This window comes from Chrysemys picta, chromosome 8 (assembly GCF_011386835.1).
Source record: "Chrysemys picta bellii isolate R12L10 chromosome 8, ASM1138683v2, whole genome shotgun sequence".
Taxonomy (NCBI): domain Eukaryota; kingdom Metazoa; phylum Chordata; order Testudines; family Emydidae; genus Chrysemys; species Chrysemys picta.
The window spans coordinates 31,681,708-31,697,968 of NC_088798.1; the positions used below are offsets into that span (position 1 = coordinate 31,681,708).

Sequence of the window (16,261 nt, forward strand, 5' to 3'; positions counted from 1 at the left end):
CAGGTATAATCTTGAAACAGCAGCAAGAAACTCTGAAATTATTATATCACATGGCATCATGCACTTATGAGATGCCTCTGGATGGCTGAGGTATGTTTACCAACCACCAAACTTAATTTATAAGAGTTGGAACCATACAAGTTCCCCAGATAGTTGCAAAGGAGTACCATTCTGCACCATAATCTCCCATGGTGATGCTGATTACAGATGCCTCCACGGCTGGTTGGGAAGGGACTATCAAAACCACCTACAAATTCAAAGCAGTATGGTCATGGAGAGAGTCCTTGCTCCATTCCAATGTACTTGAACTCTGGGTTATTCGGCTAGCTTCCAGAGTTTTCCACCATTCTTGAAAAGAACAGCAGAGATCCTGACAGATAACATTTCTCCATTGTAGTATAGCAATAACTGTGTGAGTGCGTGTGTGTGTGCAAATGTTGCCATGTTCACAGGATAAGTCCCATGATTCTTCACCTACTAAGAGCAAACAGCTATCTGGCAGATTACTTCCGCAGAACGTATTCAGCCAGGCATGAGTGGTGACTAATAGATTCCATTCCCAAGCCTTTATTCCACAGATGGGGCTCCCTGTGATAGATCTATTTTTGCCACCAGCAAGAACAAAAAAATGTATCTTCTGCTTCAGAGAATATACCATGCCAGAGTCCCTCCACGATGCTTCTCATCCCTTTTTCTGTTTTAATTCCAGTCACCCTAATACACAAGCTCATAAGACCTCTCTTTTTCCAATCTGCAAGATTTACTGTTGAGGCCAAATTCTCCAACCATGTCCCCATCCCTGTACCTGTTTGGAAGTTGACTGAATGAGCCCACAGAGAGGCTGTCTTGGACTTGTAGAACAATCCTTGACAGAGAGAAGGAAACCCTTTACAAGATCAGTCTACTGATGAAAGTGGAAAAGATCTTGTATCTGGCTTCACAACAAGGTCTGGACCCATTGCAAACTTCTGTTCCCAAGATTCTGGATTGCATCCTCCAGTGCAGGCTACAGGGCCTCGCCATCAGCTCCATTAGGGTCCATTTAGCTGCCATTTCAGCCTGTCGCCTTCACATTTAAAATTGTGTTCTTTCATCCCACTGTTTAAAAATTTCTAAAAGAAATGGTTCGCACCTATCATTCCATTCAATAGCCTTTCCCATCCGTGTAACTTTAGATTGTTCTTATGGAACATCCTCACCGCATTTAACTCTTATCCAAATGCTTTCTTTCCATTGGGGAGAGCTGTGGAATGCTAAACCATTTCTTCCCAGAGATTATCAGAGTGGATCAATCTGTTACTAACTAGCAGATATACACCTTCCTTCAACAGTCAACAACAGCCCTGGAAACCTCTTCAGCATACCTAAGAAATATTCCTGTATCAGACGTCTGCAGGGTAGCTACTTACAGCTCAGTAACATTCCTTTACTAAATGTTATGCCCTGGATTTGGAGACTAGATCACATTCCAAATTAGTAGACTAATTCTGCAATCCTTATTTAGCTAGCTGTAGATAAGACTCCTTAGACCCTCCTCCTATTAATCTGGGAACTAATAGCTAGTTATAAGGAGGGGATCTACATGGACAAAGACTGTCTTAATTTACAGTAACTGGTTCTTTGAAATACTTTGTCGGAGTGGCATCCACAACCTGCACTCCATCTCTGTTCTTTCCCAGTCCATCTTTACTGGGGTTCTGAATTAGCAAGGGAACTGAAATGGTCAGGGCTGCTTTGCCCAAGGTGAATGGAGCATTAGGGTATGCAGGGTACAGGCACAGCCCCAGCGAAACATGCAGAATAAGTGGGATCCACAGAAACAAAATATTTTGAACCACACTTGTTGTAATTTAAATAACTATTTTGTATGTCACTCTCCACTCCTACACTTTACAGGAACCTATTTTGATCAAAAAGAACAGGAGTACTTGTGGCACCTTAGAGACTAACAAATTTATTAGAGCATAAGCTTTCGTGGACTACAGCCCACTTCTTCGGATGCATACAGAGTGGAATAAATATTGAGGAGATATATATATATATATACACACACACACACACACACACACACACACACACACACACACACACACACACACACACACACACAGAGAGAGAGCATAAACAGGTGGGAGTTATCTTACCAACTCTGAGAGGCCAATTAAGTAAGAGAAAAAAAAACTTTTGAAGTGATAATCAAGATAGCCCAGTACAGACAGTTTGATAAGAAATGTGAGAATACTTACAAGGGGAGATAGATTCAATGTTTGTAATGGCTCAGCCATTCCCAGTCCTTATTCAATCCTGAGTTGATTGTGTCTAGTTTGCATATCAATTCCAGCTCAGCAGTCTCTCGTTGGAGTCTGTTTTTGAAGTTTTTCTGTTGTAATATAGTCACCCACAGGTCTGTCATTGAATGACCAGACAGGTTAAAGTGTTCTCCCACTGGTTTTTGAGTATTATGATTCCTGATGTCAGATTTGTGTCCATTAATTCTTTTGCTTAGAGACTGTCCGGTTTGGCCAATGTACATGGCAGAGGGGCATTGCTGGCACATGATGGCATATATCACATTGGTAGATGTGCAGGTGAACGAGCCCCTGATGGTATGGCTGATGTGATTAGGTCCTGTGATGATGTCACTTGAATAGATATGTGGACAGAGTTGGCATCGGGCTTTGTTACAAGGATAGGTTCCTGGGTCAGTGGTTTTGTTCAGTGATGTGTGGTTGCTGGTGAGTATTTGCTTTAGGTTGGGGGGTTGTCTGTAAGCGAGGACAGGTCTGTCTCCCAAGATCTGTGAGAGTAAAGGATCATCTTTCAGGATAGGTTGTAGATCTCTGATGATGCACTGGAGAGGTTTTAGTTGGGGGCTGAAGGTGACAGCTAGTGGTGTTCTGTCATACTTTCGTCTCCTCCTCTGCCCGTCTACCTATGCCAAGAAAGGAAGTTGCAACTTTTATTTCATTTTTTAAATCCCTCTAAATAAAAATTTAAAAGAAGCAAATCAGAAAGAGAAACTTGCATTCCAGTAATACATGTTCTAAAATACCTAGTATCTGTAAACACTGCTGTGTTTCTTTAAGCCTATGAAAGGGTTGCTCTATTTTTTTAAAATACTTTTTAATAGGATAACTACTGAAATTCTAAGTAAATGTATAGGAATTCTTCTTTGTTACTAACTGTAAGAATTAAATGTTACTGCTTAGATCCACTTAGTCTACTAAAGCTCACAATTAAATCTTGAAAAAATGCAAATGTGGCTCTAAGGCAAGGCATGCGTGCATGACAAATCCAGAGGTATTTAAGTATTTCTGTTAAAAATAGGCATAGTAAAGGTATCACTAGATTTAAAACAAATCTGTAACTTGTAAAGCATAACTTCAGTGAAGTTGTACAAGTTTATGGGCTTGTTGCTTTGTTGGGGCAGCATGACAGATAAATATTTAGTAAATGGCTTCTCAGGGTGTGTGTCTAACATATTCTGGACATGAGCCTAGTGTTTTTAGTCATGCAAGCAGCTAACCTTTGAGTATGCCTTTTTTTTTTTTTTCTTCTCTCCCTGTAGGGGGATGCCCGAAGTCTTCTAGTCTCGGAAAATGTAAGCATTGGCCAAAAATTGGACTTCTCAGACACAATGGTACAACAGAAGTTGGATGAAATAAAGGACCAAATCAAACGTGAAATAAGGAAGGAACTTAAAATCAAGGAAGGAGCAGAGAACCTGAGAAAGGTCACAACAGATAAAAAAAACTTGGCTTACGTGGACAACATTTTGAAAAAATCAAACAAGAAATTGGAAGAATTGCATCATAAATTGCAGGAATTAAATGCGCACATTGTTGTAACAGATCCAGAAGATGTTACAGGTACAATACAATACTAAAAACTATTAATTTTTTTCTTAGACATTTTGTACCTTTTATTTACATTGATTAAATGAAATCCTCTAATTATAAAGAATTGCTATTGTAACCTGGTTTTCAATAGCTTTTGAAGAATTACCAACATACATTTATATTTGCCTCAAATAATAATTGGAATAGTTTTAGATTTTTTAAGTAAGTTTTAAACTGTAGTCTTTCAGATGACTGGTGGTCCACAGAGCAATTGCTGGTGGTCAGGAGACCACTGGCTAGTCATGTGGTGCTTGCAATTACTTCCAATTACTAAAATGCTTAAGAAAATTAGAAAAATAATTTCCTAATATTGCTTTTCCATGCAGTTTCCACAAGGAATGTTGTGATTGCAAATGGGTGGGAAAGTGGTACGAGAGGTGTTTGTGATTTACATTATGAAAAGGTTTGTGAACCCCTTGCCTTAGTAGTTTGAAACTAAAATACTAGCTCTTATTTTTTTATTTTTTTTGACAAACGTGTTTGTCATACTATTCATTGGCTAACTTACAGTAAAAATGGCTGTTTGTCATAATAATTTGAATAAATCTTAGGGATTTTACATATGTAGAAGCTGTCATTAACCGATGAAATTTTAAACTTCATTATACTCTAACTTGTATTTTCCGTGAAAGTGCAGGGAGTTGGTATTAATTTTGAAAAATATCAAACTTGGCATTTCAAAATGGAATGTTTTGAAAGTAAACAGTCAAACAAATGCCTTTTTCAGTATTGTGAAATGACTTGGATAAGGACAGTATGGTGATTTGACATTAAAATATTGCTAATATGAGTCTGTATAAATATAAACGTGCCATTGAGGGTGTCTGTTAAGTGACTGTCAACTCTTGAGCAGTTTGGGCAACAGAATAAAAAGAACATATCAATCTTGTTTTAAAGTAAAGGATGCAGTGCGAGTCTTGAAACATCCTAGCAGGTGATTTCAGTAACTCACGATATCTGAGAATATGGCATGCTGCCAAAGTTCTGAGTTACTCTTGTTAAGCTTGTGTACATTTTATGTATGTCACATATATTTAAAAACTTGTATGTAATTTCTCTCATGAGTTAAGACATGCAATAATTGAGTAACAGAGCATTGCAGAGAACTAAAGTGGCTGATGAAGAGGTGAAGAAATAGGAGATACCTAGATTGCAGGTGGATTCTTGTTTAAAAATCTGTACAGACTTAAATTTGGAGTCTTTTTAAATAGAATGACTTCAGAAGTGGGAGAGTGGAGATACTTGTCACATCCCACTTTCTCTCTTAAGTGGAACACTTTAAAAGCGGTCACGTTTTTGAGATTTGCAGTGCTATTTGTCTACAGGAAGAATCATTATATGTATTACAATAGCATCTGAGATTGGGGTCTCATTTTGCTGGATGCTGTACGTAAATCAGTCCCTGCAGGTTTTACTCTGCAATTGGTATTTGAAAGGCTCACTATTGATTTTAAATGTAAACATTTTTTAAAATAAAGGTTTTGATAGAGCACTTTTAAATAGTATGTTTTGATTTCAAAAAGTCTTTAATTTTTTTAGTTTTCCCTGTTGCTATTCAATAAGGGATGGGAAAGGTGTTTGTCATGTTCAAGAGCAACAACACTAAACAAATGGGGCCAATCTTGCCTGTCTCCATTCCCCTTCGTTTCTCTCTTTGCACTCACCTACCTGCTAGCTTTTTGGTTTTAGTTTCAGCTTCTCTAGGACCAAGTAGCTTTCAGTTAGTAGTAAACATCTTCCACAGGGCCTGGGAAAGAATGTGCATACAGCTCTGCCACAAGAGAAGTTCAGCAGTGATGTTTACTAGTGAGTGATTCGAGAAGTGCAACTGACCATCAACAAAAAAGTGTAGCTCATGAGCTGGGTCAGAAGAACCAGGGGAAGGAGTCTGACTCTTCCTTTGATCCCTTCCTGAGAAGGCCAGAGTTATCCAGCAGAGGCTTCCCAATACCTCTTGCTAACAAGTGGTAGCTCCAAAACTCTTTGGGCCCTCTTTGTCTTCCATACTGGAGCTTTAAAGTGAAAGACACAGGAGATGACTCTTCTTCCCCCCCTCCCCCTCCCAGCATGAGCAGGGAAGACTGTATCCTCAGGTTGCTGCTCTGAAAGTTCTTGCAACAAACTACCAACCACAAGATTACTAGGTGTCTGCTTTCACTTGCTTTTACTTGGTGTTAATCTCACTATTTACTTAGTGCTATTTCTGAATTTTCTTTCTTATCTAATTGCTGTTTTTAAGTCCATACAGAGCTTTTACAGTCTTGCTTTTAGTGATTATTTCAATATTGTCCTATCAAAGTATGTCATCATTTTTATATTTTGATAATTACACATACACCTCTACCCTGACATAATGCGACCCGATATAACATGAATTCGGATATAATGCGGTAAAGCAGTGCTTCGGGGGGGGGGAGGGAGGGAATAGGGCTGCGCACTCGGTGGATCAAAGCAAGTTCGATATAACACGGTTTCACCTATAACGCAGTAAGATTTTTTTTTGGCTCCCGAGGACAGTGTTATATCGAGGTAGAGGTGTATACAGTAAATTCCTTGCATCTAGGGGTATGTGTACATATTTAAGTCTCCTGGGGTGGGGAGGTGTTTCTTATGAACTAGAGCTAAGAACAAGAAGATATATACATTGAATTCATATCAGTTATTCCTATGGAAGCCGTAAATTCTTTAACAACATATTTCGCAACCTTTCTGAAGACTAGAAACCTTAGGAATCTTGTTAGTGTTTAAGTTGATAATTGACGAAAAGCTTAGTTCTAATATTGAGATGTTTGTTTTTCTTGTACGCCATTTGCCTGTGTAATTTAAATTTATTTTCTCTTGGAACTCCTTCCATGTTAATTCACAGAAAAAACCTCCTGCTATCAGTAAATTTTCTGTCTTTCTCAAGACTGAGAATTGATGTGCTGATATAACCTCTTTCGATAATGGATGTACATGGACTAGGTGGTATACTGGGTTAATATTAAACTCCTGGCTTCGGTCATAAATTATGTGTTAGTGAGCATCTATCCATCGCAAAATCAAACTGGTAATCTTTGTTTGAAAGGCTCAGATGTATGAACTTTAATATCTAAGAGGAGGTGGCTAGACCGTGAAGATCACCATCTTTTTATATTCAGAGGACTGACTCTCTCTATCCTGGATCAAAGGTTTTCTCTTTGGAGTTTTCAGGGAAAGCTGATTGTCCACTTTTTCATCTGGCCTCTTTAAAGGTGCTCATTATGAACCCCAAAATTCATAATCTTTGAGGGTGCTGGGAATGCCTGTCTTTCCATCAGATAGCAGTACTCTCCTATTCTTAGTACATTTCAGACTTCAGGATTACATGGAAATTTATATTTAGCACAGAAGCTTGGGAGCCACTGTGAGTTCTGCAATAACCATATGCTAGATTGTGGGGACATCCCACCTAGCACGGGGACGGTAGGGAACTCCCAGTAGTTGCTTAGTTATAGATTAAACTACAGGTTACAACTTTTTCCTCCACAGTGTTCATGCATTTGGGGGACAGTTGTCCCTTGCCTTTCAGAATATGGGGAGAAGATACCCTAAGACTTGGTGACATGGTCTCAGAATGGCCTTGTGAGAGAAGAAGACTAACAGCTGCAAAAATAGCATTTGCTTCGGTCACCATGGCCTCTTTTTGGATCTTCAGTCATGTTTGTGGAAAGCAGTAAAGTCAACTTAGTTCTCCTTTACTTGCTGGATTCAGGGTTCTAGACAAATAAATTTCATAGTCCCACTTAAGAATAAAAGAACTGGGTTTTTGCAGGTCAGAATTATGGTATGTTGATTAAGTGATGTACGGATGAGGCACCTGAATGCAGTTTGATTCATTAGATAGCGCTGGGACTGGAACTCTGGAGACCCTGGGTTCTTTCTTTCTCTCTCTCTCACTAATTTGCTATGGTAATTTGGGAAAGTCATTTACCTCTCCTTGCATGTTTTCTTATCTATAAAATGTCTGTAAAGCTAATCTTTGTATAGCACTGTCAGGATTTACAGAAGGAAGATGCTACGCAAATGTTAGTACGGACTCTTATTATGGCACAGCATCTAACTGTAGCCAGTACAACTTTTTATTAGGGCTGTCAAGCGATTAAAAACATTAATTGTGATTAATCGCGATTAATTGTACTGTTGGTAATGGAATACCATTTATTTAAATATTTTTGGATGTTTTCTACATTTTCTAATATATTGATTTCAATTACAACACAGAATACAAAGTGTACAGTGCTCACTTTATATTTATTTTTGATTACAACCTAATACAAGCACTGTAGTGCAATCTCTTTATTATGAAAGTTGACCTTACAAATATAGAATTATGTACAAAAAATAACTGCGTTAAAATATAAAACAGTGTAAAACTTTAGAACCTACAAGTCCACTCACTCCTACTTCAGCAAATTGCTCAGACAAATAAGTTTGGTTACAATTTGCAGGAGATAATGCTGCCCACCTCTTGTTTACAGTGTCACCTGAAAGTGAGAACAGGCTTTCACATAGCATTGTTGTAGCCAGCATCGCAAGATATTTACGTGCCAGATGTGCTAAAGATTCATATGTCCCTTCATGCTTTAACCACCATTCCAGAAAACATGTGTCCATGCTGATGACGGGTTCTGCTCGATAACGATCCAAAGTAGAGCAGACCAATGCATGTTCATTTTCATCATCTGAGTCAGTTGCCACCAGCAGAAGGTTGATTTTCTTTTTTGGTGGTTTGGATTCTGTAGTTCCCACATCAGTGTTGCTCTTTTAAGACATCTGAAAGCATTCTCCACACCTCGTCTGTCTCAGATTTTGAAAGGCACTTCAGATTCTTAAACCTTGGGTTGAGTGCTGTATCTGTCCTTCAAAATCTCACATTGGTACCTTCATTGCGTTTTGTCAAATCTGCTGTGAAAGTGTTCTTAAAATGATCAGGTGCTGGGTAATCATCCGAGAAAAACATCCAAAATATTTAATAAATTTCAATTGGTATTCTATTGTTTAACAGTGCGATTAATTGCGATTAATTTTTTTAATCGCAGTTAATATTTTTGAGTTAATCGCATGAGTTAACGGCGATTAATCAACAGCCCTACATTTTTTGAACATCAGATTCAGTTTATTTTTTTTCACACACTCACATACTTGCCATAACTGTTACAAATTAAATTGCTAATAAATCTAATTTACAGAAATGTATATGAATTATAAAAGTTGTTTTGATGGTGCTTTGGCTGCAGCACTACGTCTTAATGCCATAAGAAATGATTTTCAGCAGCCACTTCAAGAGGAGGATTAGATGAGGAATTGGTATTAAACCTCAGTCATTAAGCACAGATTGCTCAAAAAGCTGTAGCATTGAACCATTAGGTTCAGCATATTTTCTCTGATGATTCAAAGGTAATAGCTTTTGCCACAACATAGAATAGGTTTTTTCTCTGTTACAGAGTTGCTGGTGAATCTAGCCTTGTTTTAGAAGTCAGGCTTTGTATCTAGATCTCTCGTTATCTTTGAGAATGTTACATTATTCAAAGTGAGAGGCGTAGTTTTAGGAAACTTAAGTCAATGTGGTGGTGTTTAACCCAGTAAAAAGTATTGGACTGTATTGGCTATGTGTAAATTATGCTTCATTGTCAAACAAGATTATGGATTCTTGGCCATTACTACTGAAAATCTGAAGGATTAATTCTAATCCAAAATATGGGCATGTTTGTTTTGTTGTTGCCTTGTGCATGTATGTAGTTATCTTAATACTCTCCCATGTATCTTAAGACTAGAATTTACATAGAACAGTTACTCAAGTAGCACAATGCTGAACTAGTTGACATGTAACACGTGAACAGTTTATTCATATAATACTTATAATATGCAGACTCCTGTTTCGCTAGATACCCCAGGAGGTACTACTGTATTGTTGTTGCAGAACACCTTTTGGGGGGGAGAAAATATGAGGCATTCTTCCTTACCTCATCACACTTTTTTTTTTTTTCTGTGCCTTATTTAATCTCTTCTTGTTACATGCTTACAGTTACACAGGATAGAACTAACGGGCAGGAGGTAGATTTAACCAAAATGGCAGGGAATGGGAAAGGTGAAAGAGAGCTATGATGAAGAGGGGAGACAATGTGGAGGACACAATTAGAAAGGCTAATGCTGCCTGAAAAATGATTTTTTCAGTGAAAGAACATGATAAAAATGGGAAGAAAATTAAAATAAGTTAAAAAAAAACTAAAAGATTTTGTGAAACACTTATTTTGTGCACCATTTCTGTGAAAGAACAATATTGATGGAATCTGAGACAATCTGATACTTACTGGCTGCTTTGGTGGTACTAAAATTTTCCCAGTTTTATGCTATACTTTGGAAGTCTCCATTAGGTTAGTGTTGGAGTTTTGCATAAATGTAGCTTCTGCATAGTATTCAAAAGCCACCAAAACAAGATTATTGTAGTTTATTAATAAGTATTATAAATTTTGAAACTGCTGATAACCATGTGGAACAATTTTTCTTATCCATTCCATTGCCTTTGAACTTACTTTGTATTCAAGGAAAGAGTACTGATGTGATCTCCTAGCATGAGCTGTTGGTAGTAAAAACACAGCAATGTGCATCTCAGGCGCTTGTTGGTATGACACTGAAGGAGCTAAAATACAATTAAATAATTTAAAATAAGATTAAAGTTAACTAGTTACCAAGGGTGCTTGCTTCTAATTGAATAGCTTAGCAGCATGCAGTAGTACCATCTGGGACACCAAATTCAGAAAGCAACCTGGGTTCCCAGATCTCATGCTGAGCTTGTTGAAAAGATAATGCACTTAGCATCCGAGGCAAGAATCCCCACAGAAATGCATGACAGTTTCAGAAGGAGATGAGTTCAATTATTCCACTAATGACTGCAATTTGGGTGGCAGTGTTCATCAAAGTGAGGATTTAGAAGCAAAAACCATGTTTGCTAATAAGTACTGTACAAATCAAGCTGAAGAGACTTTACCCCCCAAAAAAAAAAAGTCCAAAGAATAAAAAATAAATGTCATGGTCATATATTATGAACAGAAACATTTCAAACTGAAAATTACCATGATTCAAATTTAACCCTGTCTTGTTTAAAAATGTGAGAAATGGGTCATCAGTGAGTTAAAATATTTTCTTTCACTTGTTTTGTGAATTTGGTGAATTAGTCTCTCTCACAAAAGCAAAAGACTGAAACTGTTAAAAAAAGTATTATGTAGTGCAAGCAACTGATGTAAGTGTTGCCACTCAACCCTGCCAGTACCCACTAGTTTTAACCAAAAACACTTGTGTTTTCTAGTCTGAGCAAAAATTATCATGCTAGTTATGGGAACCAGATAGACATCCACTAAAATCTGTATTGAAAGCCAAACTACTTCATTCATTACATAAACTAACTTCATCTAGGCATCAGTAGGTGAAAGGCTGTTAATCCACAGTACAGTAAAACTCTCCCCATCTGTTGTAAGATTATGGGCTTCATTAGTATAAAAATTAAAGGATGCAGTATACAAATTAAATCCTGCATTTTCATTATTGTGCAAGCAAATGTGGCTAAATAATTGGAGAACCTTTTATTCACACATGCCTCTTCCACCTGAAAAATACTTTTTGTACCAGTTTAGCAAAGTACTTAAGATCATGTTTAATTTTAAGCTTAAATGACCTGGATTAATTTATTACTCTTGTTTTGTGTTATGGTAGTGCTTAACTGGCCCCAATTGAGACTGGAGCCACATTGTACTAGGTACTGTACAAATATAGAATGAGAGACTCCTGCCCCAAAATACTTACAACCTAAACAGACAATACAGAGAGAAGGGACATTAAAGGCATTGCTGGTCGTGCTGCCTATAGTTAAGGTTGCCCAACACTTTCAACTATAAGATCCTGTTTTCAGTTGCTTAAAACTTTAACCATTCACCTGAAATTTTCTATGCTAGATGCCTGCTTCAGGGTGTTTCCTTCTTTTTTTATTGGAGGTGGGGGAGGGGAAGAATTTCAGCAAAAAATGGTTCTATTGGTTTCTATTGTATTTTCAAAAATACATTGTTTTGCTCTTGTTAAATTCCAACAGCCATTTCCTTGAGAAGATCTAATGCCTCCATGCTTGGCAGCAGTGACTCAGAATTTACAAGGGCATTTGCCTTGGTGTTAGAGATGTGCCTTTTGCCTTCTGCTATGAAAGCCAAATTTGGGTTGGTTAAGTTGTCAGTTTCTGAAAAATTATAGTTCAGACATACACAGTAAAGGTCTGTTGGAGGCAGGCAGTATGCATAGGACCATGGAGTCCTAGGAGTGCTGACGCACCCCCTGGCTTGAAGTGGTTTCCATCATATAGAGGGTTTAGAGTTTGGTATAGTTGCTCTCAGCTCCCCCACTATACAAATTGTTCCAGCACTCCTGGCAGTATGTTCTCTGAGGATTGTCTTCACTGAGCATGCTCCATCCCCACAGAGCAACTGAATGTGCTCTGTCCTGCAGGGGCTAAGCAGAAATTTTCCTGCTTTTGTTCCTCTAGATTAGTGGTTTTCAAACTGTGGGTCACAACCCAGAATTGGGTCGCGGAATGGAAGGCATTGGGTCGCAGTGGCTCTGGTTAGCACCGCCGACCGGGCCGTTAAAAGTTCCGTCAGTGGTGCTGCCCGGCGAAGGCAGGCTAGTCCCTACCTGTTCTGATACCACGCTGTGCCCCAGAAGCGACCAGCAGAAGGTCTGGCTCCTAGGTGGGGGGCCCACGGGGTCTGCGCACTGCCCCCGCCCTGAGCACAGGAGCTGGGGGAGGGGGCGGTGCCTGCGGGCAAGAGCCGCGCAGAGCCGCTTGCGCACCTCCACCTAGGAACCAGACCTGCTGCTGGCCGCTTCTGGGGCGCAGCGCCTGCCTCTGAACCCCTGCTGTGCTGCTGACTGGGAGCCACCCGAGGTAAGCCTGTGCCCCAAACCCCTCATCCCCAGCCCAGAGCCCTGACCCCCTCCTGCACCCCAACTCTCTGCCCCAGCCCAGAGCCCCCTCCCACACCCTGAACTCCTAATTCCCGGCCCCACCTCACAGCCCTCACCCCTGCACCCCAACTCTGTCCTAGTCCTGAGCCCCTCCCACACCCCAAACCCATCATCTCCAGCTCCGTTGAGTCACAGGCATCAACAATTTTCTTCAACTGGGTCTCCAGAAAAAAAGTTTGGCCCCTAGAGCAGTGGTTTTCAATGTGATATCAGGCGGGGGCTCCCAGTGACTCTCTGCTAGCAATCAGGCATCAAGGAGGAAGCAACCTGACTTAAATGCAAAGGAGTCGGGGAAGGCTTAGGCAGGGGACAATAGGAGCTAGGTAGGGTAGTGGAATATGAGTTGGGAAAGAGGAGAGTGACTGGGAAAATAGGAGCACAAGCGCAGAAGTCTATAACCATTAGAGAACTCTCCCCTCTAAAACCTGGTAATAAATGTAAGATTCTGGAGTCTCAACATTCTTTGCTGTCTAGTATACAGCTTGAAAATCACTAGCAAAATGGATTTTTTTTCTCCTCTGGTAGTTGATCCACATTGAAGATAACAGCCTACTATTGCTACAAGTTACTCAGTAAGCTCAAATAAAGTGTTGTGTTGTGGCCCTAAAGGTCCCAACCCTGCTGATGACCCATGTAAGGGTCACTTTGGTTCTACCTGATGGAGGAATCATGTTGTTAAAAACTATTATTATGCATATGCACAAGGTGACTGAATTACAGTTGCACAAGTAACCTTAAATCTGATATTTCTTAATGTTTGAGTGTTTTACTCTGGAACCGTAATGTGCTTTTAATGTAGGGGAAGGGTTCCATAATTTCCTAAGTATGTGTGTTTTAAAAAGCAACTGTAAAAACAAACTTAATCATATGCAACTATAATGGCTCCACATGGGTCATCAGAAAGGTTGGAGACTTTACCACTTGAGCTAATTGAGTAACTGGTAATTATTCTGTGTAAATAATATGCAAGTAGAGTAGATGATGTGATGGCTTGCACAGGTTATGATAATTATGACATTGGTTTTGTTTACATTTTTGAGTGGGAAAATTGGTAGGTGAGGATTAGCTGAATGGAATGACCAAAAAAAAAAGGGGGGGGGGGAGAGGGAACATGGAAGCATGTGGGATAGGTTTATCTTAAACCAGTTTCCGTCATCTTAAACTAAGCTGAAATAAGACTATTTAAACAGAAATAGTTTCCAACCAGCCTCTGGAACTGGTTTAACAAAGACAGTTTAAAGAAACTTAAATTATACCAATGCAATTCTACACTTAGGCCGGGGCTAAGACCCAGAAGACAGGATGTCCTGGGAAACCCAGAAGGAATAACTTTGGTGGTTTTAAAAATGTTGTTACAACATTGTTTTTATTAACCTGAGCTTTTGGGCAGAAAGGATGAAGTAAGACTTTAGAAGGCACCTGAATGAGGAAAGTGTGGTGCAGAAGACAATTGAGAAAATTGCTGCACCAAAAGCAGTTGTTATGGGAAATCTGAGAGCAGCCTTGACAGAGATTGAAGTCTGGAAGAGAAAAATTATACAGTAGACTTGAAAGCAAATGCATTAAATCTCCAAAACTACTATATATGCTACTTATCAGACAGTTCTGCAGAAGTAATGTGAAATAGCAGATGCTAAAAAGTAAATGGCATTTGGAATTGGGAAGTTGCTAATGTAGTGCCTCTTTCTTTTTCTGTGTGTGTATATAAATAAATTATTAAAACAAGAAGTTCTCAGGAAGTTGAACAGCGAGCCTCATTTTAGTTCCAAGGAAAGTAATTGAAAATTTACGTAAGAATAGAATATCCCAATACTCCGTTAAGTATAACCTTCTAGGGACAAACCGGGATGGCTTCTCTAGTATAGTGCCTCTCTATTTTATTTCTTTTAAGCAGAAAATAATTTAGATGATGTGGTGGACGCAATTTACTTGGCTTTTCAGAAAGCTTTGGTTAGGGTCCCTATTAGCCACAGGTTAAAGGACAAAATCTTACTGGGGATTAAAACTGGTTAAGCAATAGGAAATAATCCAGTGAACTCTGATTCTTAGAATGGAGAGAAATTAGTAGTTTATGCTCCAGGAGATGGAATTTGGACAAGTGACTAACATACTTCTTATCTAGAGGAGGAAGTAGATGACAAGTCATGGAGCTTGTTGATGACAGTATAACTTGGTTGGTAAAAGCTGCAGCAAATTCTGTTAAAAAAAGGAAGAGGGATCTAAAATAATATTCCCAAGCAAGAATGTATCATTCTCCATTCCCAAGTTATAATTTTTCAGTAATCTGGCTGCTCAGTTAATTATCCAGATACCTGTGATTCCATTAGTTCCCCTGAATCAGCAATCAGCACGGTATATACATACTGTAAGGAAGAGTTCATGTTATCAGTTCCTTCATCTTGCTGTAAACTGCATATGGCATGTCTCTAATGATTGAAATAATGTTAGATATAATGTATTTAATGTATCTGTTTGTAGACCTTACCAATCACCATTGAATATGGTCATCCAGGAACCTTTCTTCTTTTTCTAGTTTAAGTTGGGTTGGAGAGTTTGGGAAGGCTTAATGGTAAACTACACTTTGCACTTAAACTTTAGACATCTTAGAAAAGACACATTCTCCATGGGGACAGATAAACAAAGCCGGGAGCCTTTTACCACCCCAGTCAGTGATTCATGTGTGTTAGCCCATGTGCAGGAATCACTGGGCTTTCACTGCGTTTTTCACACTAAAGCATATTTGCAATATTGTCTCAAAATATCTCTGCACAGTTTTAATATTTAAATACAAAGCTTTCTCTTTGTTAAACATTGTTTGAAGTATATTAGAAAAGCTTTATTGACTCGTTATGAAAATTACATCTTGTATTTAATTCACAGAGTGTCCCAGAACACCAGATACTCCAAACAGTGACCCTCGTTTTTCTACTAACAACAGATTGATGGTCTTAAAAAAGCAATTGGATATAGAACTGAAGGTAAAGCAAGGAGCAGAGAATATGATACAAATGTATTCAAATGGCTCTTCAAAGGTAAGGCTTTGGAATACTTATAGAACACTGAAATAACCAAAAATATAAAAATCATGTAGTTTGAACATATGAACAGTGTACTATTTTTTTATTTCAAGAAACTACATAGTAATGTAGAACTTAGAGACAATTAATATTATACCCTTCACCCCCAGAAGTGTGGTTTCATCCCATTGAAGGTGCTTATTAAGAGTAGTTTAATTTTCATCAGTTCTATCCCCATGGGTTTCAACCTACATAATAAATAGAGTTTATGAAATCTAGCACCTATTAATCTTTGATTATGCATGATTCACTTTG

The 16,261-nt window shown here is 38.7% G+C and overlaps 1 protein-coding gene across 6 annotated transcripts in view; it reads left to right on the forward strand.

Annotated features, from left to right (window-relative positions):
- The window catches only part of PKN2 (protein kinase N2), a 110,943-nt gene that overhangs the window by 49,501 nt on the left and 45,181 nt on the right, over positions 1-16,261 (forward strand). For 5 of the 6 annotated variants that reach the window (XR_010589694.1, XR_010589693.1, XR_010589696.1 and 2 more), the window contains exons 2-3: positions 3,569-3,869; positions 15,810-15,961. Coding sequence is in view for 2 of the 6 variants with exons in the window: in XM_005298100.5 (XP_005298157.2) it covers positions 3,569-3,869; positions 15,810-15,961 (453 nt within the window). In the remaining 4 variants the exon portion in view is untranslated. The remainder of the gene's footprint in view (positions 1-3,568; positions 3,870-15,809; positions 15,962-16,261) is intronic. The other variant, XM_042840533.2, reaches the window with a different exon arrangement.